The sequence below is a fragment of the Megachile rotundata genome, chromosome 1 (assembly GCF_050947335.1).
Source record: "Megachile rotundata isolate GNS110a chromosome 1, iyMegRotu1, whole genome shotgun sequence".
Taxonomy (NCBI): domain Eukaryota; kingdom Metazoa; phylum Arthropoda; class Insecta; order Hymenoptera; family Megachilidae; genus Megachile; species Megachile rotundata.
The window spans coordinates 20816898-20839507 of NC_134983.1; the positions used below are offsets into that span (position 1 = coordinate 20816898).

At 29.1% G+C, this 22610-nt stretch overlaps 3 protein-coding genes across 4 annotated transcripts; 2 read left to right on the forward strand and 1 right to left on the reverse strand.

Moving 5' to 3' along the window:
* The first annotated feature begins 344 nt into the window (after positions 1 to 344).
* On the forward strand, positions 345 to 2735 carry peng (Pumilio and CPL domain-containing protein penguin). Its single transcript, XM_012295988.2, has 2 exons — positions 345 to 530; positions 680 to 2735. The coding sequence occupies exon 2, from the start codon at positions 691 to 693 to the stop codon at positions 2500 to 2502; it is 1812 nt and encodes a 603-aa protein (XP_012151378.1). The 5' UTR covers positions 345 to 530; positions 680 to 690; the 3' UTR covers positions 2503 to 2735.
* A 245-nt stretch (positions 2736 to 2980) lies between these two features.
* On the reverse strand, positions 2981 to 12528 carry LOC100881256 (proteasome adapter and scaffold protein ECM29). 2 transcript variants are annotated; one of them, XM_076530260.1, is made up of 31 exons: positions 12411 to 12528; positions 12233 to 12330; positions 11925 to 12143; positions 11646 to 11847; positions 10576 to 10823; positions 10380 to 10498; positions 10154 to 10303; positions 9761 to 10039; positions 9473 to 9668; positions 9330 to 9415; positions 9075 to 9264; positions 8841 to 8986; positions 8449 to 8755; positions 8170 to 8356; positions 7722 to 8078; positions 7464 to 7639; positions 7304 to 7405; positions 7007 to 7213; positions 6823 to 6937; positions 6560 to 6743; positions 6190 to 6478; positions 5880 to 6113; positions 5431 to 5775; positions 5200 to 5356; positions 4976 to 5131; positions 4755 to 4886; positions 4375 to 4684; positions 3911 to 4094; positions 3704 to 3836; positions 3424 to 3633; positions 2981 to 3312 (listed from the first exon to the last, which is right to left on the reverse strand). In XM_076530260.1, the coding sequence occupies exons 4-31, from the start codon at positions 11668 to 11670 to the stop codon at positions 3113 to 3115; spliced, it is 5424 nt and encodes a 1807-aa protein (XP_076386375.1). In that variant the 5' UTR covers positions 11671 to 11847; positions 11925 to 12143; positions 12233 to 12330; positions 12411 to 12528; the 3' UTR covers positions 2981 to 3112. The 2 variants fall into 2 exon arrangements, with proteins under 2 accessions (XP_076386375.1, XP_012151377.1); XM_012295987.2 differs by lacking the exons at positions 11646 to 11847; positions 11925 to 12143; positions 12233 to 12330; positions 12411 to 12528 and having other exon boundaries at positions 10380 to 10470; positions 10576 to 10705.
* A 135-nt stretch (positions 12529 to 12663) lies between these two features.
* On the forward strand, positions 12664 to 22534 carry LOC100880696 (glycogen debranching enzyme). Its single transcript, XM_012295978.2, has 26 exons — positions 12664 to 12850; positions 13391 to 13663; positions 14589 to 14712; positions 14822 to 15011; positions 15084 to 15291; positions 15358 to 15492; positions 15571 to 15789; positions 15862 to 16097; positions 16181 to 16393; positions 16468 to 16662; positions 16741 to 16870; positions 16943 to 17066; positions 17140 to 17405; positions 17494 to 17652; positions 17710 to 17918; positions 17996 to 18199; positions 18276 to 18508; positions 18593 to 18682; positions 18758 to 18935; positions 19004 to 19360; positions 19440 to 19587; positions 19701 to 20064; positions 20133 to 20341; positions 20405 to 20590; positions 20671 to 20907; positions 20983 to 22534. Exons 2-26 carry the CDS (start codon positions 13517 to 13519, stop codon positions 21046 to 21048), a joined length of 4827 nt encoding a protein of 1608 aa, XP_012151368.1. The 5' UTR covers positions 12664 to 12850; positions 13391 to 13516; the 3' UTR covers positions 21049 to 22534.
* Positions 22535 to 22610: the final 76 nt, after the last annotated feature.

A 22610-nucleotide genomic window follows, 5' to 3' on the forward strand; every position in this document is an offset into this window, starting at 1 on the left:
GTTCTTTTAACGAATGAAGTATACAACGAACACATGTAGAGGTACCTAGTGTTCCGATTAAGAAGTTTCCTATAACGTATAAAAATTTGTTTAAAAATATTTATGTATCCTTATTATCATTTTACAATAATTACTAACTTGTGATTTATAATTAATGAATATAAAACAGTATGTTAAATTAATTTACCGAAAGAATATAATCGTTCATGCAGTTTGAAATTTAAAGTTTCATAATTTTATACCAAGATAAAACAGATAGCGCTCATTTCCGAGTCGCAGATTCATGTTCTCCAGAAATAAAGACATGTCCAATCTTGTTATATTTGTAATCATTGGTATTACTTTTCAGTTCAAATTCGTAAAGTTAACTATAGATGTGTGTAAATATATTGTAGATGAAACATAGCACGTGTTAACATGGTTATGTTCGTTAGCATTTTAAAAAGTATATTTTAGATACATTTGAAAATCTATTTATTACTCAACTTAATGCGATATACTTGTATAAATTGTAGCAAGTATTTAAAATAGTAAGTAAATTTAAATTGATTAACAAGTGAATTTAATTGTCTACAAATTCTGTTAATCAAATAGAAACATAATTTCACATAAATTATGTGCATTAGTAAGACATAACAACATAATCTAACTTTCTTTTCTATTTGTATTGTCTTCTTAGAACGTTATAAAATGGGGAAACGAAAAGCAAAATCAAATGACGAATTAGAATCAACAAATGAAAGTAATGAACTTACGACTTACAATGAGAAAAGAGGAAAGTATGAGAAACCTTTATTAAATACTGGTAAAGGAAACAACAAACACGATACTGAGTTTAGAAAAGGAAATGATGGAACATTAAAACAGGACTCTATGGAAAAACTTAACTGGTCAGAGTTTAGAAAACAGAAAAAGGAACTTAGGGAAAAATTCAAAGCCAAAAGGTTCAGCAACATTTACAATATATTAGTTACAGTCAAACAAATTGGTGAAAAGTTACGCAGGTCTGATTGTTCAGAAAAAAAACGTGCAAAATTAATTTCAAAGGCACATAATTTATTAACAAATAATTATAGTAGGGTGGTGCTTACACATGATATGTCTCGTATCATTCAGTGGATGTTTAAGTATAGTGATTCCAAAATTCAACAGGATATTTTTAAGGAGCTACAACCTTTACTTTTATCAATGATTGAATCAAAGTATGCAAAGAGTTGTATTAAGATTATGTTGAAACATGGTTCTCCAGAAATGAGAAGTAATATTGTTTCTAGTTGTTATGGGAATGTAGTGAGACTCATGAGTCATTCTGTATCTGTACCAATATTAGAAATTATATATTCAAAGTGGTCAACAGATGAAGAAAAAATATGTCTCAAACAGGAATTCTATGGTGATATGTATAAAATGGCTAAGGATAAGAATGTCAAAACTTTATCCGATGTTTTTAAAACTGCAAAAGATATGAAGTCAGCAACATTAACAGCTGTAAAAGGAAATCTAATGAGGATATTGAATAAAGGACTTTTACATTGTCCTCTTGTACACTGTGTTCTTTTCGAATTTTTAAATAATTGTTCCAATGAAGATAGGACAGAGATGATAGTTATGTTGAGAAACTTTATATTAGAATTGTCTGAATCAAAAATTGGTGCAAAAGTTGCTGTAATATGTATATGGAATGGCACAAACAAGGATAGGAAAATTATAATGAAATGTCTTAAAGAAAATGTAAAAAACGTTTCAATGTCAGAACATGGGTATATAATATTATTAGCATTATTTGATTCAGTGGATGATACTGTTTTGTTAAATAAACTTATACTCTCAGAAATACAAACAGAGCTAACAGAAATAGCATTAAATGAATATGGAAAACATGTAATATTATATCTAGTAGCTAGAAGAGATTCTCATCATTTTCCTCCCTTAATAGTTAAATATTTAGAACAAGGAGATAACAATGCAACCAGCAAGAAACCTGCTAACATCAGGGAAAAAGAACTTCTTGATTCAATCTGTGATTCACTTCTTGAAGCTATAATTACAAATACAGCAGATTGGATGTCTAATAGTTCTATTGTAATGGTAACCTTAGCCATATTAAAAGTAGGCACTGGTGAAAAATTAACAAAAGCTTTTAATTCCATTGCTGCATTTATTACCGATGAAAAATCGAAAATTGAAGAAAAGGGTAGCGAATATAAACCAATTGAACATTCTGGTATACACATGATGTTAAAGAAACTTATACAAAACGACAAAGAATTGCAAAAGAAAGGAGAAAGTACATTTGGAGAAACATTAATTGATCATTTAGAAAATAAAACAATAGAGGAATGGATAAAATACAATAGAGCATGTTTTGTGTTAATATTATTATTAGAAAATGAGGCACCGTCAACTGTCAATACTTTAGTTTCAAAACTCAGACCTATAATGTATATTTTAGAATCGAAATCGCATGCAGGAGCTAAAATTTTATTACAGAAACTACAATAAAGCGAACGCTTACTGACACAAAAATATCAATTTATAATATGAAAAATCGAAACCATTTCAAAAATTAAAATATATCGTGAATAATTATAACTTTCAATGACTGCTGTTTATTTATAACACAAATACTTACAATTTATTCAGTCAAATGTCAAACTTTTTTGTAATTTGTTAACATACATAAGAATCTGCTTATATAAAAAATGATATATATATAATTATAATTATTATTTATATATTGCCTAGTATAATATTGTACTTACCCATAAAAACACGTATTTTAAATATAAGTCTTGTTTGTTTGATAAAAATGAAAATGTTTCTGAATTGTGTATGTAAAAACATTTTTTTTTATCTTTCTTACAAGTCCAATGTAAAATAAACAAAAAAAAATAGAAAACTGTAACAACTATTAGCAGAGTTATACTTAAATTATATATTATTAAATAATTGTTCATACTAGCAACATTTATAATAAATGTATCTTTAAATAAACATATATTAATTGATACATTTGTCTGCATCATCTCTATTTTAAAGTGACTGAAAATGAAGACATTAATTTTAGAGATACAGAACATCGATTAAATAATACTAAAATTAAGCACTGATTTCATATTTTAAACATCTCTTTGATATCAATAAGTCTTGTACGAATTTCCGGTTCATTATCTTTTGTTAGTTCTGGTAAGACTTTCTGCATTATAAAAGTCATTTTATCAAATAGTTCAGTATTTTTAGTATCACGTAACTTGTTACCAAGGGACAGAACTATGTTCAAGGCTTCTTTTCTTATCCTGATGTACGAAATACCTGTAATAACGACAAGTTTATATTAATTAGCAGAAGTTTTCTATGGAATGAAATTAACATTGAAGAAAAAATATTAAATGTGTAACACATTTGAATGTTTGTTTAACTTACCTATACTACGAGTTAATATATTATTAAGCGTGTTACAAATTGAATCCAACATTTCTTTATCTTTGATTGACAATTCTGAGTAATTTGTTTTGAGCAAAGAAAGTTTATCCAAAAATAAATTAAGCATTACTAACATTGATATTTGTATAGTTGTAGACTGAAGAGGAAACATTTTGTCACAACATGTTATAAGTTCTATACAATATTTATCTAAAACAAAAATTCGATAAAGTATATTACATATTTATTATAATTTGTTAATAAAATGTGATGCAATTACCTTGAGTTTCTTTACAAGATGGCCATGCTTTTCCAAGTGTTTCAAAAATGGCTTCGTATAATTTCACCATGTCATCGGTTCTCTTCATTCTCTCATCAGATATTAGAGATTCGGTTTCGTCTTTCTTTGGCAACTAGACCACATAATGCTTAATAAGTAAAAATGTCAAGAAAATTTATTATATTACTTTTATTTTATAGTACATACCGTTGTCCAAATTTCTTGAGCGATATCGTACACTTCCTTAAACTTATCGACGTCTAATTCATGCAAAACCATACCAAATGCTTTCAAAGCATGACGGCGATATTCTAAAGCCTCCTTTTTTGTTTCTTTATATAACACTTGCACTATATCTGCAGATATCTCAGCATTCTCTTTAAGACCTTGCCTGCAACCATAATGTTTCTAAAATAACGACAACGACGACCAAAACTTTCACGTGATACTATCTTACTATCTTACTACATTATTATTCAACCAAAATAATAATTATTTATTCGGTATATCTATGAAGAAGGATCTAAATTGTACAATAATAAACTAGTAGCATAGTTGTATGATACAATAATGAAAGTAGAATAGCAAAATATGTAGCCAAACAGTGAAATAGTAAAATAGTAGAGCAATTATTATATGTTAAAACAAAAATAATATTTTTATTCGCATACTTGCTATTACATGTCAGCGTAGCAAGAGCATGTAACAATCGTTCCTTGCCGTCCCAAGTTCTTCCGCGTAAACCATCGATTAACACCTTTAACAAAGTGTCTCTTACAGTTGCATCAAGATCATTACCCAATTTTTGCGCTAAAGTATTGATTGCATTAGCTGCTTGTGCTTTTGTAATCCAAGAAGCTGATTCTAAAGATGAACGTAAAATGTTTGTTATTGGTTCAACATTTTGCCTGATTCCAGCTTCAGTTCCTGGAGTTATGTCGTTCCATAGATCGGTCCATAATTCAATTGCATTTTCATTCTCTATTAAAATATTATTGATAAATAACATGTATTTAAATATATTGAATATTTTACAAAATTATACACTGACCTTGTGATTTTTGTTCATGCATTGCGAGAAAAGTAAGAGGTATAACAATATTTGAATAATTTCTTAGTACATCTTGATTATAATTGTTTATAGCTTGTAATGTTTGTCCAATTGCAAACTTGACCGTATCATCTAAAATTTGCAATCAAAACTGGTATAAAACTTTTTCTTCTATAATTAAATATAAATCTAATTTTTATAGCAAATTCTTTCATACAGACCTCGTTCCATGTACCATGTATTAAGTGTTTTAAACAACTTGTTAAGACTTGATTCCTTCATTGATCCAACTATATGCCCAATAGTACTTGCATTATTTTTCCTAACAACAGAATTGCAATCTAATAATCCATTCAGTAAAGTTGACAAAATTTTACCTGTAAAGGGAGTAAATTATAAAATTTGTAGCCAATTTTCAAACTGACACATTATTACCATTACTAACCAGTGTAAGGCTGTATTTCATGTTTAAAATGAACACTCAGAAGAATAATGAAGTGTAAGCAAGTAATTTTCGTTCCAAAATTCACGTTAGATTTAATTAATTCTATCACCTTTGGCATTAATTCTTTTAAAACCTCTGCATCGATGTACTGTATGCACTATGTTAAAATAAACAAATTATTAATAAGGTACAACACTTGGGTAATTACATCTTTTTTATCAAATAACTTACCTTCGTTACTGTTTCAGTAGCATAATGTCCTTTAGCAGCACTAGCTCTAATATTATCAATAACGTCTCGTGTTTCTGTTGCCGTCCCACATACATTACTCCAGTACGACAAATTAGGACTTTCCGAATCGCCAATTGCACTTAACAATGCAGGAATTAAAGTGACTAAAGATGGTTTAAGTAAATTACCAGCTCTTGAAATCAATTGAGATACTGTTTGCAGCGATATCGATCTTACGGAGCTTAATATGTGAATAACTCCAATATCTAATAATATAGGCAATATTGCTTGCAGTACTTCTTCTCCGTCTTTACCATGAGACGAATCACAATATCGGATGCAAACCTGTAAATTAACAAATCGATACAAAGTACTAGTGACAAGATAACAGTTTTTAAACTGTTTGTGAAATAAATCTATTTCTGTAAATATACGGTTTTAGTACTTACTTTACTAAGTATTTTAGTTGTATTCGTAGCAGCTAATCGCGTACCTTCGTGAATATCATCCATTACTCGAAACAATTTTTTCCACAATTCTGGTGCATATTTTACAAGATTTAAACGAGCATTTGCTCTTAATAGATCTGCAAGCGCATTGCAACAACTAATTCGAACTCGCCATTCGTAATGTGTTAAATTATTAGTTATATCATCTAATATTTCTTCATGATACTGTTCAATCTATTATTAAGGTCCAAGATATAATTATAAATGATTATTGAATAAATGACAATATTTTTTCAGTAATATTACTCACTGCTTTACTTGTCGATGGAATGATTGCACGCCAAATACTAGACATGCTTTGTTGAATTTTAGGAGTTGGATCATACTGATATCTATACAAGCGTGGTACAATGCTTGGCAAGTATTTATTTAATTCTTCATTTGCTATTTTTGCAATCGTTGCAAATCCAAATGCAGCACCTTTTTTAGATGACCACACTGCATTGTGATTTGCTAAGTGCATAAAGTAATATACTAGATCTGGTTTCTGTAATTCTGTAGCCAAAGAACAGATTTCTCTATATGTAGTTAAGTTGCCACTACAAAAAAAATATGTTATATATAAAACTGAATGTAACTGTTACACGGATAAATAATATGTAATTATAAGATTAACTTACCTTGTTGGAGTCTTTCCCAATTGACCCTCTTCAAACAATTTTGTGTCGGGTGTAACTTCTTGTACACTTCTACGCCCTTGTGTAAATTGACTTAATATAGTAGAAACTAAAGAATCTTTTTCTTCTTTGTTAATATTAACGTATATCAAACTAAGTCCTTTTGCTGCTATATCCTGTATTACATCTATAATAAAAATAAGATTTTTGGATAACATATAATTTAATCCAGTTATCTTTGTCATAATAACAGTTACATAACTTACCACTGTCATCTGCAAGGTAATCCATGAATGCACGGTGTAACGACGAAAATCTTTGTTTAATGCATTCTCTTTGGATATTATATTTTAACAGTGCTAACAACCATACACAGACCGCCTTTTAACAAACATTTATAGTAAAAAAATGAAAAAAATTGTAACTTCAAATATAGTATTAAATAAATACCTGTCTTAAATTAGGGTGTGGATCTTTATACATTCCAAGTAATCTATCTAACGTCTGCATAAATAGTTCAGTACTGGTGTTACTATAAGGTACTTCATGTTCGTTCGGTAAAGTTGTCCAAGGATCCCTTTTCTCTGGAGAGGCTTCACCTTGAACACAGCAAACTAATGCTTCTCCCAAAATTAGATGAATTTCAATATCTTTCGTCTATAAGTAATAAAATTCAAAATTTTTTTATGCGATAATTACAAATTTTGTATAAAGGAAAAGTAATTAAAAACATTGATTAGTAATTACTTCTTTAACAATTCCAATTATTTTGTCAATTATCTGTGAGGTATGTGGAAAATTTTCTCCAACGCACAAATATCCTAGTGAAAGTGCAGCCTTTTCTTTAATCTGTAAATATTGAATTTAAATAGTGGATTGGATTTTAATTTGAATATTTAAAACAAACCTTAGTATTTAATTTTGCGTTAATCAATGTGGAAAACAATATTTCCACAATTGCTTTTTTATTGGGTTGTTCTTCACCATCATTAGGTAATGGTAATCCACAAATTTTTCCCAAAATACCAATACTCTGAATTGCAGCATCCATTAACAAAATTGTACTACTTTCAAGAAAATTACCTGTAAAATATTTGTTTAAACAGTGTTAAAGAAAAAATTCAGAAATTTCGCATTTAAATATATACATACAAAAATTACGTACATATTATTTTTACAACATTAGTATAAAGATCCCAATTAAATGAATCATTTGTAGAATTCTTTCTAAACATTAATAATCGTCTTTCCATCATATATGTTAAAGCTAATAATCCTCCGTGTTGAGCTTCCAAATTCTTTTTATTTGTAATATTTATAATTTCAGAAATTTGAGTTTCGAAGTCATTAACCGGAAGTGGGGCAGTTATTACGCCATAAATTTTAGCAGCCACTTGTCTTATATCTACTTTTGTAGACGTTAGTAAATTATGAAGTCGTGACAACTGTTTTTCGTAAATTTTCGTTATATATTGTGGAATAGAACTAACCAGTTCTAACAAAGCTTGTAAAGAAGTCTGATCTGTTTTACATAACAATTATTGCATTACAATATCAATGAAAATACAACTAGGTACTTTTAGAGTTACTATTAATATTAAATACAATCCTACCTGCAGAGGCATTACTAAAGATCAAAACCATATCAAAATAACTGTTTACTGTATATGGTTCTTCTTTATAAAGATTTTCTAAATAACGTGCAATTAAAGGTGTACTTTCACAGGGATGCTGTAATGGTTCATTTTGTACGGTAGCATTAGCACTTTTTGCTAAACAGATACGAAGATAATTAATTATCTGTAAAAGAAAAGTTATTATGCTTTTAACCTTTAGAAGAATAAAATAAAATTTAGGTTGAATACAAATGTATATTGTACTAAGTTTATTACCTCTGTAAATACAGTAATACTGTAAGGAAGTATCTTACTTTCAACATTCACTTTACCAGTACTTGAAGTTGGCATTCTCGTTTGCATTTTAGAATAAATATATACAACAAGTTTTGAGAAGTCTGGCAATAAAATTTGGTTACTATCTTGCTTATCATTTTCAGTTTTATTCAAAGTGCTGTACAGAACTTTTGCGGCTTCTTTACTTATTTCATGTTTATTATCACCACATGCCAGCAACAGAAGATAACGAGAAGGTGCATCATCAGGTGGGAATACTGTAGCAGCATAATGCATAGCTACAAATCTGTTTTTAAAAGAATGTGATTTATGTAATTAATAAAGCATAAGTCTTAATATATCTATAAAACATTCTATTACTGTATACATGCCTGACATTATATTCTGGTGATTCGATATAAGTAGACAATAATTCATTCAATAAAGATATATTAGTTTCATCGTCTTTACTAAGTACGAATGCAGACGTGACCGTAATTAACGCATCTCGTACTGCTCTTCGTAAATCACCTTCCGTCTGAAATAGCGTATAAAATTTAACTCAATATAGAAACAATAATAACATAATATATTCTTTAATGTGCTTCTTTTTTGTAACTACTTACCGATATCAGTGTTTGGAATAAATTACGTAATAAATTTACATCCTTATTAATTAACGATGGTATTCTTTGTCCCAATTGTCCAATAACAGTATATGCCATTGCTTTATGATTATGTTCACCTTCAGAAATTAACTTTATCATACCATTTAAAATAACTCCAGCTACACGAGATAGTGGCGCTAGGTTACACCTTAAAAGTATTAAATATATTATTGAATACATCTCGATAATTATTAATGCATGCTAGATACTCACTGTTGTACAATATTTGATGTAAATGTCAATGCCATTGATTTTAATTTTGTGTTTGTATTTTTACCGTACAGTGAATCAAAGACTACCTACGAGTTAATCGAAATTAAATCTCTAATAATGTAATATAAAACCATAAAACGTACCTGAATACAAGGTGGTATAATAAAACCAGTTTTAGTTACACGACAAAGATAATGTAACAATTTGAGACGAATTCGCGTACTTGCTGGTAATCGTTTCATTTCTGATTTAACTTCTTTCTGTGCAGCTAAAGCATTAGTACCCAAAAATAAAGTATAAAGTGGAGCTGCTAACTGCATTGAAGACCAATCTAATGTACTGAAATGTTTATAGAGAAATGTTTTAATATTTAATTGTATTTTCATGAAAAATGTATTAAAAATATAATGCAAACGTAGATTAAAACATACTTAACAATTTTTTTCAATTCTAAATCTGCCATATTAGCAACACTGAATCTGGTATCAGCAGCTGCTACTATTAAATGTATGAGAATGTCAGAATCGGGAAAGAATCCACTACTAAGAAATTTGACAATTCCTAATTTAGTTTGTTCCAGTTGTTCAGCTGTTGGTGGATTTTCACCTATTACTCGTTTAAATGCATATTCACTTAATCCTGGTGGTACAGGAAACTGTGACCAATCAATAGCTTGACCTGGATGTTGATTTTCTGTTTGTCCTACTGATCTGAAATAAGTCATCACAGATATTTAAAAATAAAATTTTCATTGATCATCTTTATTGCTCAATATTTGATTAATTTTAAATGTAACAAAGTGAAAATGTAATACATATTCTTACCCATATGGTAATAACAAAACATCAAGCATAAAATTGATTAATTGTTTTGATACATAAGGTTTATCTTGCAAACCAAGAAGAGATGCTCGTTTATCTGGATCCATGGGAACATTAATATGACCCAATGCAGGCATAATTATAAGTAATAAACTAAAATAAATTTATAAATACATTTTAAAATACATTTATATTGATTTGCCATTTAAATTATAAATTATTGACAAACCTATCTTGATGAGATAATGGTTTTCCTTCTATAGCATTTAGTACACTTGGAATTAGTTCAGCCTGCTTTTGTATGTCCATTCTGGGATATCCTAGTTTTATATATATAATTGTAAAATTCTATAACATATAACATATAAATAAATTTTGAGCCTATTAAAAATATTTGAAATAAATACTTTTCAATAATAACATACAATTACGAATGAACTGGCAGCAGGATCTTGATATTGTAATAGTAGAGCTTCAACTGGCAGTTGAACTTGTGGTCTAGTTTTTACTCTTTTATTTATATGAATTAATAATTCCATTACTTTTTTTCTAACACCTTCTTGTGCACTAGATAGTTTTAGTAAAACTGGAGGCAGAAATTTACATACTGATGCTTGTAACTGTTCATCAGTCTCCACAGAACCCAAGCGAAGAAATACTCGTTCAAGCAAGACTTTCATGAAATAAGTTATAAATATATTATTTATACATATAATTTTCATTCATACATGAAAATGAGAATCTTAGTGGAAAAGTAATACATAATGTATCTATGACAATTTTTTTTTTTTTTTTTTGTGTCATTAATGAACTATAATAATCTGCTGAAATAGTTTAGTTTTCATGTAAATTTATAATATTCTGCTATGTATCTGTTTTTCTTTGAGCTTATTATTAAATATTAAATAATACTATATACATTTTCCATTAATACTGAAGAAGACTTTTTAGTTATTGCAAGGAAAAATGTACATCAATAATAATAATGTATCAATTACAAAAATAGTATAACCATTTATTTAAATAAAATGTTACAAAACATATTGTACCAATTATATTTATACATCTCATATTATTAAAAGATATTACACAATACATTGAAATCATTGTAAAGTAAGAAAATAATTAAATAATATGTATTAAAGTATTATAAATATTTGAGTAATAAGTATACTGATATTATTTGTTCAATTTATTTGACAAATATGAGCATATGGTAAAAATGAAATATAAATTTATAAAGACATAAAAGACATTGTACATTGTAAATTTAAATATGAAATTAAAAAACCCGGATATATTTGAAGTTGTCTTTTACAACACGGCATGACAATCGAGTTTCTTTCGTGAGCCACGAATTCTAAAAATGCTGTCACCGTTAACAATAACATTTCTATTATCGGTGCAGAAGTATAATTAATGATACTATTGATGCCATTGCTAAAACAACTTGTTTTTTAACTAAATTGTGCTGATTTCTTTCAAGATTACTTACTCAGTTCGTCCGTAGCGGCTGCCATTTTGAAATAATGTGCGAAAGAGAAAGCGAATGATAAGAAATACCACTAATTTTTGGTTAGTTGCATTGTACTACGTCATTTAATACGGAAACATTAATTCAGAGCACATAATTTTCCATATTTCTAGCGGCGAAGCTTTGCGTTCTCATTAAATTTCTGCGGAATATTTTTTATAATCTATATAAAAGAATGATTAAAAAAATTATATTCTGTTTACATTCAATATTTCATAAATCTATAAGATAAATACATACATGCTATGAGAAGATTTATTTAAAGTTTTATAGTTGTTTAGTATCACTTACACCGCCATCTTAATCTATATGTAAAATATAATTGTCATACATATTTTGCCCGTTTTTAAATTTCTATCAAGTTCCTATTATTCGTTCAATGGGAGATCATATTCGATTTGCGCAATGCGACTAACTTCAATACGTTTCCCACTACTTTGAACTTCCCACTTCTATGCACTTCCCATTTCATTGTCATATACAAAGTGAACAAAAATATATGAATAAGGAAAACAGATTAATGATGTAGAGGAAGTATATTCAAGTACCTTTTTTATAAAAAAGTTACTGGATATACATGCTTAGAGCTACGGACGCTGTAATATACGTGTGCGTTACTCTTGGTTATGAACTGTACTTGAACCAACTAGAATTGATATGCACAGATTGATATACAATTATTAAAAGTAATTGAACTATTTTAAGTAAATAAATAAGCAAAAATACCACAAATATCGACGAAAATGATGTTAAAACTGTAATTTCTAAGAAAATGTTAGAAGTTATAAAATTTCAGGACGAACTTTGAGTTATAAAATATTTAAAGAATTAACGCGAAGTTGTCGCACATGATCATCCAATGAACAAATACGAACATGTATTGTGTCGTCTGCTTCTTTCGTCCCTTTAACTTGAACTCTGCTTTTGTTTCGTGACCTTCAAAGTTTGTCTTTGTATGGTAGAGGTCAAATTCGAACGAAAAGTAGTTCGTAATTTATTATAATGTACATTGTGAATTCCATTATTTTTTACAAAGATACGGATTAGATATTATTTTATATTATTTTAATTTGTTCAATATTATGTTAACTGATTAACGCTGTTTTTCTTGTTGTTTTTTAAACGAAAGTGTAAGTTTTTAATTGAATATTTCGCAAAATAGTCAGGTATGAAATAAATGTGACATAAAATTTTCGGAAAAACATAATAATATGTTGCTTTTATATTGCATGTGACAATTGTACATTTATTGTCATTTTATTTACCTCTATTAACCCATTGTATACATACGTGATAATTTTATATTGCTAAATATTTAAATTGTTAATAGTACTTATGCCGTAACAGCTTTTAATGTATTTGTTTATAATTTTTACAATCTTGTTAATTTACATTTAATATTTAAAATTGTATGTTCATGTAAATTCAATTTAAATTCTCTTCTGTAACAATTCCATTATGGAACTGTCAAAAATGTGATTAATGTCAACAAGTGATACAGTTCTTAAGTGTCAATACTTTGTATTTTTAACTATATGTATTATGCACTTTAAAAAGTTAAATAAAACAATATTATATACATGTCATCTTGTTTTAATATAAAAAATAATTAGTAATTTTTATTGTTTGCAATAATTTCTGTTTTTTATTAAAATTAATTAACAGGAGTGTTTTATATTTAAACAGCTTTTTTATATTTGTTGTAGGCAATGCACAAAATGGCCTTTATTTAACTAGAAATTGTACAAATGATATCTCGTATGATAACGTAAGACTGAAAACTTTATTGCGTTTAATAATAAATCATTTCAGCCTAATGATTTAATTTAAGAATGGGTTCTATGCTCACGATAAGTAATTTTTTTTGTAATGCAACAAGGACCTTAATAAGGAAGTTTGGAAATATTCTTCAATATATTTATAAATGCTGCTATATAAAATATCTTTGTTATTATGTAAGTTTGTATAGGTACAATGATGTATGTGAATAATTTCTTACATTTATATCTTTAGTTATAAGTGATAAGATTATTCAATTACTATTGATAATATAGTTTTGTAATGTCTTTTTGTAACATTTAGCTAGTATAATTATAACAATTCAATTTGGGACACTCTTTAATTTTTTAAAATATCATGTATTAATACATACATGTAAATTATAATACCAAATATACCAAAGATCTTGCGAAATAAGATTCTGAGCCTGATAAACTAAATCCCTTTATATTCCAAGCTAATATTTCAATGTTAATATAATGCTAAATTATTAAAAGTAATAAATTCTCTGTGCTTCTTGTTAGAGTTAAATTTAGTAGTAGATAAATAGTTAGAAAAATAATAGTATAAATATACAATTGATGTCATATGGTACAAAGTCTGTCCTATGTCTATATTATTACAAAGAGGTAATCCAAGCATGTAGAATGAGAATATCTCTAGGTTTTATGTATGTTCATGAAGCATATCTTCGTAATATAATACCATGCTTCTTGTACGCTCAGTAGCTGCTTTGTGCTGATAACTTATATTAAGGGACTTGTGGGCTAAGTATTTATCCATTTACCACCTTTCGCGTGTAAGTACTAATCTCCAGAGAGAGAATTTACCTCATAAAAGTATTATAGACACATGCAGTTTGTACATTTTCTATTAATTTAACAATCCATAGTGTTTCGTTTTTATTTAACTTTATTCTTTCAGTATATTCATTACATATTTATCATAAATATGTTTTCTGTTATTTAATGTACTGTGATATATTTTTAAACTCAACATAAGTGTTTACAATAATTTGAAACAGTGTGAATCCATTATCCAACAAGTTGTGACTGTTATTGATAATTATGGAACATCATAACATTTTATGGTAATATATTATAAAAAACTTATTTGTGTTTTTAGGAAGTGGTTGAAAATATGACAGAACACATTTCATCAACTGAAAGTCAAGACTCTGATCAAATAAGAGTCTTAACTCTAAATAATGGAGAGCACCTTGATGGTATATTATACAGATTGAAAAAAGGTATATAAGTTCTACTAATTAAATTTATTTAGTACAGTTTATTTTGCAGTTTAATTATCATTATATAAATGACTTTGCATAATTTTAAAGTTAAAATAATTTTCAACAGGATGGAAAGTAGAGTTTCGTTTAGGTGCTTCCCTTCTTGGGAAGTCACTTGATCTTTTTATAAATCATCCTATAGGAGAACATAGAAAATTTGAAAGACATTCATACTATCAATTGGAATGGGTAAATGAGACAGCTAGTATATGTTTATCTCTAGCTGGTTCATTTCACTATTATCTTGTGGATCCTAGGTAAGTATCAAATTAGTAAACTTAAATAGACAAAATTTAAATTAATAATTTCAATCATATCAAATTTTTCAGTTCTGAAGGTATAAAACCTGTTGCTTCTGGATATCTATTAGTGGATCCAGAACTTAAAGTAGGAGAAAATGGGGAAGAACTACCCTTAGATTGCATCCAGTGCCAAACTGTTTTAGCAAAATGTTTAGGACCTTTTTCTACTTGGGAAGATAAATTGTTAGTAGCTAGAAATTCTGGATATAATCTAATTCATTTTACACCAATCCAGGTAATGAATTCAATATATTTTATATTAAAAATATAAATAATATTTAATGTATAATCTTCATATTAGGAACTGGGATATTCAAAATCATCTTATAGTCTTAGTGATCAATTGAAGTTAAATGCTTCCTTTAATGATGATGATAAACCAGTTACACATGATGATATCAAAGGGCTCATTAACAAAATGCGCAATGAATGGAACGTAAGTAATATAATTTCATATAGTCAGAATTTATATCACTACAATATTTCTTAATATTTCAAATATTGTTAATTGTAGGTACTAAGCATATGTGATATTGTTTTAAATCATACAGCAAATGAAAGTCCTTTCTTAGTATCTCATCCCGAATGTACATACAATTGTTCAAACAGTCCTCATTTGCGTCCTGCATATATTTTGGATGCAGCACTTTTTGAATTAACAGTACAAGTGGCAGCTGGAGAATGGGAATTTAAGGGTATTCCTACAGTAGTTGAAACTGAAGAACATTTAAATGTACTGTAACTGCTTTAAATTATTTAGATAAGTAAAGATATACTTTAATATTTGTTATATTTTCATTTTCAGTCAATTCGTCATGCACTTCATACATATTTTCTACCACTTGTCAAAATACAAGAACTATATATAATAGATATCAATGAAACTATTGCTGAGTTTTTGAATTCAGCTCGAAATCAAATGCCCCAGGATAATGTTGAACCAATACTAGATGATATAAGTATAATACAAGATCCCAAATTCCGAAGGTTAAAAGCAACGATAAATATGCAACTTGCTTTACAAAAATATAACGTATATAGGTAAGTTATAATTAAAATATACTAGCCAGGCTTTAATATCATTCAAGAAAAATTTTAATCTTTTAAATATTATATTTTATTAGAGCTGATTGTTTTGATGAAGAAACGCGTTTAAAACGATGTGCCGAAGATTTAAGAAACAAATTACAAGAGCTTAACAATGTAATCATCAATGAAATACAAAATCACTTGAATGCTGCAGTTGAAAATACAATTTCTGGTATAAGATATTTTAGAGTACAACCGGATGGACCCAGAATTAAAGAAATAAGTGAAAGAAATCCTCTTGTTCCTAGGTACTATAAATGCGCCATATTTAATTTTGTTTTATGCAATATTGCACTACCATTATAACTATGATTATGTTTAGATACTTTACTGATTACGGAGCCCCTCAAACATTAACTGAAAGAGAAGCAACAATGTATTCAGATGCAGGATGTTATCTTATGGCTCATAATGGGTGGGTAATGAATGGTGATCCTTTGAAAAATTTTGCAGATCCTGACTCTAATGTCTATATAAGAAGAGAGCTTATTGCTTGGGGTGACAGTGTAAAATTAAGGTAATACAATTATTTAAAAAATTTTATAACGATTAAAAGTTATTGTATATTCTAAATAATATATTGTCTTCATTATAGATATGGAAATAAACCAGATGATTGTCCTTTCTTGTGGCAACATATGACTACTTACGTTGAACAAATGGCCAAAATTTTTGATGGCGTTCGTTTAGATAATTGTCATTCAACTCCTATTCCAGTTGCAGAAGTATATTTAATTTTTAAACATAGAAATATTTGTAATTTTTAATTTGTTTTAATATTCTCTATAATTTTTCAGTACATGCTTGATGCTGCTCGCCGAGTTCGACCAGATTTATATGTTGTAGCTGAATTATTTACAAATTCTGACCAAAAAGACAATATATTTGTTAATCGACTTGGCATTACTTCTTTAATTCGAGGTACATAAATTTATCTCTAATTACAAAAATATATATTTTTGTTAAATATTTGATTGTTTATTTTTAATTGTAGAAGCTATGTCTGCATGGGATAGTCACGAAGAAGGCCGATTGGTCTATCGGTATGGAGGAGAACCAGTGGGTGCATTTTTGCAACCACGTAAACGGCCTTTAGTACCAAGCATAGCACACGCGCTCTTTTTAGATTTAACTCATGATAATCCTAGTCCAGTGGAAAAGCGTAGTGTCTTTGATTTACTACCAAGCGCTGCGCTTGTATCAATGGCAGCGTGTGCTAGTGGTAGCAATCGTGGCTACGATGAATTAGTTCCTCATCATGTAAATTTTATCAGATATTAATATATTATATTTTCATAAAGTTGATTCTTAGAAAGTTAAATTAATTCTTATCTGTTACTACTTGCAGATTCACGTTGTAGATGAAACTAGACAATATTCTTCCTGGACAGATGATGAAGATTTGGTAGATGGTACCAAATTCGTGGGATCTAAGACAGGCATAATTGCAGCAAAAAAGGCATTAAATGATTTACACTACTCACTTGGACAGCAGAAATTTTCTCAGGTATACTGTAGTTACCTTACGTGTAATAAAAATACTAATTATTTATTACATTTGTAGGTTTTTGTTGATCAAATGGACAGTGACATAGTAGCTGTAACAAGACATTCTCCAACCAGTCATGATAGTGTAATTTTAGTTGCTTTTACAGCTTTTAAGCATCCAGATTCCAATGCTGTTGATCTAAGAAGATATGTAAAACCATTGCGCGTAGAAGGTGTGATGGAAGAAATTATTTTAGAAGCATCTTTATCTCATATAGGAGCAAAGTAAATAACTAGATATATTTATACATTATTCGTTATATGTATATTTTATTGATGCTTTACCGACAAATTACTTCTAGAAGTGGTACTTCACCTTTTCATTATCCTGAAAAGTACGTGCAAAATGAAAATTATATAAACGGTCTTTCCGAATATGCTGTAAATCTTAAAGAGCACGTACAAATTTGTGATTCAGAAATTTTGGAAAAAGTTGATTCTGGAGATCCTAAAATAACACAGCTTAATTTTGTAAACTTTCAACCAGGTTCCATCGTTGCTATTCGGTAATGTTTCTTTATATTTTTATTACGATTTGTTTATCAAGTTATATGTATAAATATTAACATGTATCAATTTTAGAGTATCTCTTCATGCGAATATAAAACCTGCCCTTGCAAAGCTTCATAATACCATTTCAATAATTACATCACCAAAAAGTTCAGATTTGCGAGTTATTGCTTCACGCATGGATTTAGTGGATTTGAACAAAGCTTTGTACAGATGTGACCAGGAAGAACGCGATGAAACTTCAAATAGATTTGGTGTATATGATATTCCTGGATATGGGCCTCTCGTCTATGCAGGACTACAAGGTAAATTAATCATTTCAATACTTCGTATATACATATATGTATAAGTTCTTATATTTTAATCAAGACATATTTTCTCATTTTTAGGAATCATTTCATTGTTAGCAGATATTCGTCCTAATAATGACTTAGGTCACCCAATGTGTACTAATCTTAGACAGGGCAATTGGTTAATAGGTAAATATATTTTAATTGTTTTATCTTATATAACAAATTAGTAATAAAGTATTATATTAAAAATAATCTATATAGATTATACTTGGCAACGATTAAAAGAAGATGATGGAACCAGAGCTCTAGGCGAATGGCTTGAAGACGCTACTGAGCCATTTAAAGTGATACCTCGTTACTTAGTGCCTAGTTATTTCGACGTTGTAATTGTAAATGTTTATATGATTCTATTAGAGCAATGTTATAGCCTGATGTCAAGGTATGCCATACCAATCTTGCATTTATATTTTCTATATTGATATATAATAATTTATTATGATTTATCAGTTTTGTAAAGGATGGTTCCACTTTCATCAAGATTTTATCACTAGTTTCAATACAAGTGGGAGGTATAGTAAGATCAGCTCCGCTGCCAGATTTGTCTCCTAACTTGGATCTTCCGAAACCAAAAATTAAGGAATATAATGGAGAAAATGAGCAAATATGCACAACATTATCAGCAGGTTTACCACATTTCACAACCGGTTACATGAGAAATTGGGGCAGAGACACGTTTATTGCTTTGAGAGGATTATTAATATTAACAGGCAGACATACCGAAGCGAGATTTATTATTCTTAGCTATGCAGGCACTTTACGACACGGTCTCATACCTAATCTACTTGACAAAGGAAAGAATGCTAGGTAAAAAATAATATGCACTTTTCTTCTTACACTTTTAAAATTAAAATTTACTTTTATAATTTTTGTTGGCATTTATTAGATACAATTGCCGTGATGCTTTGTGGTGGTGGTTGTATACTATTCAATGTTACATTCAAGAAGTGCCAAGTGGATTGAAAATTTTAACAGATAAAGTTTCAAGACTGTTTCCAACTGATGATTCTCCAGCTTTACCTGCGGGACAAGTTGTATGTATATAATTAAATTACTGTAGTCTAGAATTCCCTACTTGAGAATTTAATTAATTTGTCTTTTTCATAAAAAATTCATACTTTAAAAAAATATCTTGCATAATTTTTAGGATCAACCACTACATGATGTTATCCAAGAGGCCCTTTCAGTACATTTTCAAGGACTTTGCTTTAGAGAAAGAAATGCTGGAAGACAAATTGACGAACATATGACAGATCGTGGTTTTAATAATCAAATTGGAGTGCACCCAGAAACTGGATTTGTATTTGGAGGGAATGAAGCAAATTGTGGTACATGGATGGATAAAATGGGATCTTCCGAAAAAGCTGGTAACAAAGGAAAACCTGCTACTCCAAGAGATGGTTCAGCTGTAGAAATTGTAGGGCTTAGCAAAAGCATTCTTAGCTTTTTAGCTGAATTATATAAACAAAATCTATTCCCTCATGGTAGTGTACAAAGAAAGAATCGTGATGGTAAGATCAATTTTATTATATATTTTTTTATTATTTTCAACAGCATCAACAGCTTATACCTGTTTTAGGATCTGTTATAACATGGAGTTATAAACAATGGGCAGACAAAATTTCCTTAAATTTCGAAAAATATTTCTACATTAATGAAACGCCAAGGGAAGGAGAGTTAAAACCAGAACTGATCCATCGTCGTGGAATTTTCAAAGACAGTCATGGAGCTACGCAGGCATGGGCCGATTATCAATTACGACCTAATTTCCCAGTTGCAATGGTGGTTGTAAGTATCTGATTTTTATAAGTTACTTTTTAAATATATATTCTAACATCGTGATTCCAAAAGGCACCGGAATTATTTAATCCGAAACATGCATGGACAGCATTGAAAAAAGTAGAAGAAATTTTGTTGGGACCACTTGGAATGAAAACATTAGATCCTGCTGACTGGGCATACAATGGGTACTATGACAACTCGAATGATAGTGGAGATACTAAATTGGCTCATGGATGGAATTATCATCAAGGTCCTGTACGTAATTTTTTGGACATTAAGTATTTTAATATACAGAACTATACAATGAAAATCATATACTTTACAATACTTTACAGGAATGGGTTTGGCCTATGGGATACTTCCTTCGAGCTCGTTTATATTTTGCTCCATTAGTGGGAGGAAAAGAAGAATTACGTCGAACAGTTGAATCAACCGAAACTATTATTTCTCGACATTTTATAGAAGCATCTACAAATCATTGGAGAGGTCTTCCTGAACTTACTAATAAAGATGGAGAATATTGTAAGGATAGCTGCAGTACACAAGCTTGGAGCGCCTCTTCTATATTAGAGGTTTGTGTACACATTATGGTCATTAAAACGTAATTCAACATAAATACTTAGTATTTTATTTTCTATCCATTTCAGGTTCTCTACGATTTGCAGAAGATTAAACGGGAATTACGAACCGAGGAAACTGAAAGAATAAATTGATATAATTTTGCGTGTGTTCACCACCGCCAGTTACACCTAGAACATTTGCGATTAGAGAAAGAACGTAGTATCAGAATAAACCATCACGATAATAAATGGCACGTATTTGACACACCAATAGAAACTCAACGCACGGAGACACACGCATTTGGTACTTGGCACGTAGACAAAACTAGCACACCACCATCAAAATTTGTAAGCGTCGAAATAATTTCTAGCGACGACAGTTTTCCAATCCAAGAATCACAAGAAAATGAGAACAGGGTAGATAACAGACACGAATACGTATCTCCTACCGTTATCAATACTGTAGAAACAATTGAATCCATGTCAGATGCAACAGAGTTCTCGACAATATCAAATAGTGAATTTAGAAACTCGGAACAACTTGCATACAGAAATGAATCCTTAAAATATTTAGGTAAACCTTCAGATAAATTCAAACTTGATATAACCAACCAAGATAGTATACTTGCCAAAAAAATCATGGAGGAAAATAGTACAATTACAAAATACTCATCAAATGTAGATCATGTTTACGAAGAAGTCAATGCTCTCGAATGTGATATTATGGATTATTATGAAAAGTATAGTCCTACTACTGCGAAAACTTTGATAAACACACTTTTTCTTCCGCGTCATAAAATTTGCAAACAGTGTGCGAATTTAGAAGACAGTCCAGTATTCTCTGATCAATTAATATATGCAAAAAAATCTTTACACGCAAAAGAAGTTCGTTTATTGCAACAAAATGATACGTTGTGTTTTGCATATTGTTCAGTAGATGACAAACTTGACGATAGCTTATTTTCGCAATACAATAATGTTCAGCATTGCTTGTTAGTTTACAATTGCCTAAAAACTAATGCATCCAGTATATTTTATTTTTATAGTCCACTGCAAGATGTTTTTGACTTGAAAACAACACTTGAACCAAATATTCTCATAAGTAGCGATATAAAGGGAACAGTAAACACAGAATTGTATCACCGTTGTGCAAACAATTTTTATACAAGGATATCAAATCAAGGCATCGCACCTATGGTATTTCATATAGATCATAATAATATCCTGAATGCTATAAAACATATTGGATATGATACTGATTTGCAAAATTGGATGAATTATCGTAATGACATATTTAGATCACATAGTTTTAAACAAGATGAAGTTCCTGATCATAGAGCGAATAGGTCTAGTTTATTATTATTAGAACCATTATTGCTGATGCCAGAATTAGGAAGTTCTAGATACAGGCACGGGAAAAATCGCATTTCACAATCAGAACACATGAAAATAGTAAAAATAGTGATTGCCTATACTCTTTCTTTCTTTATTTTAGCAACAATCACATTTTATATAGTATATTTCACTTGATATATATTTTTAAAAAATCTGTTATCTACTTTGTCAAGTTTAAAACACAAACATTATTTATTAGCACTAAGCAAAGAGATTGAAATATAAAATTTAATTTCACGTTAAACTTGAATTTTAACTTCTATATATTTAACAATTATTATAAGTAAAATTATTTACTTCTTCATGCTGCTTTGTATAAA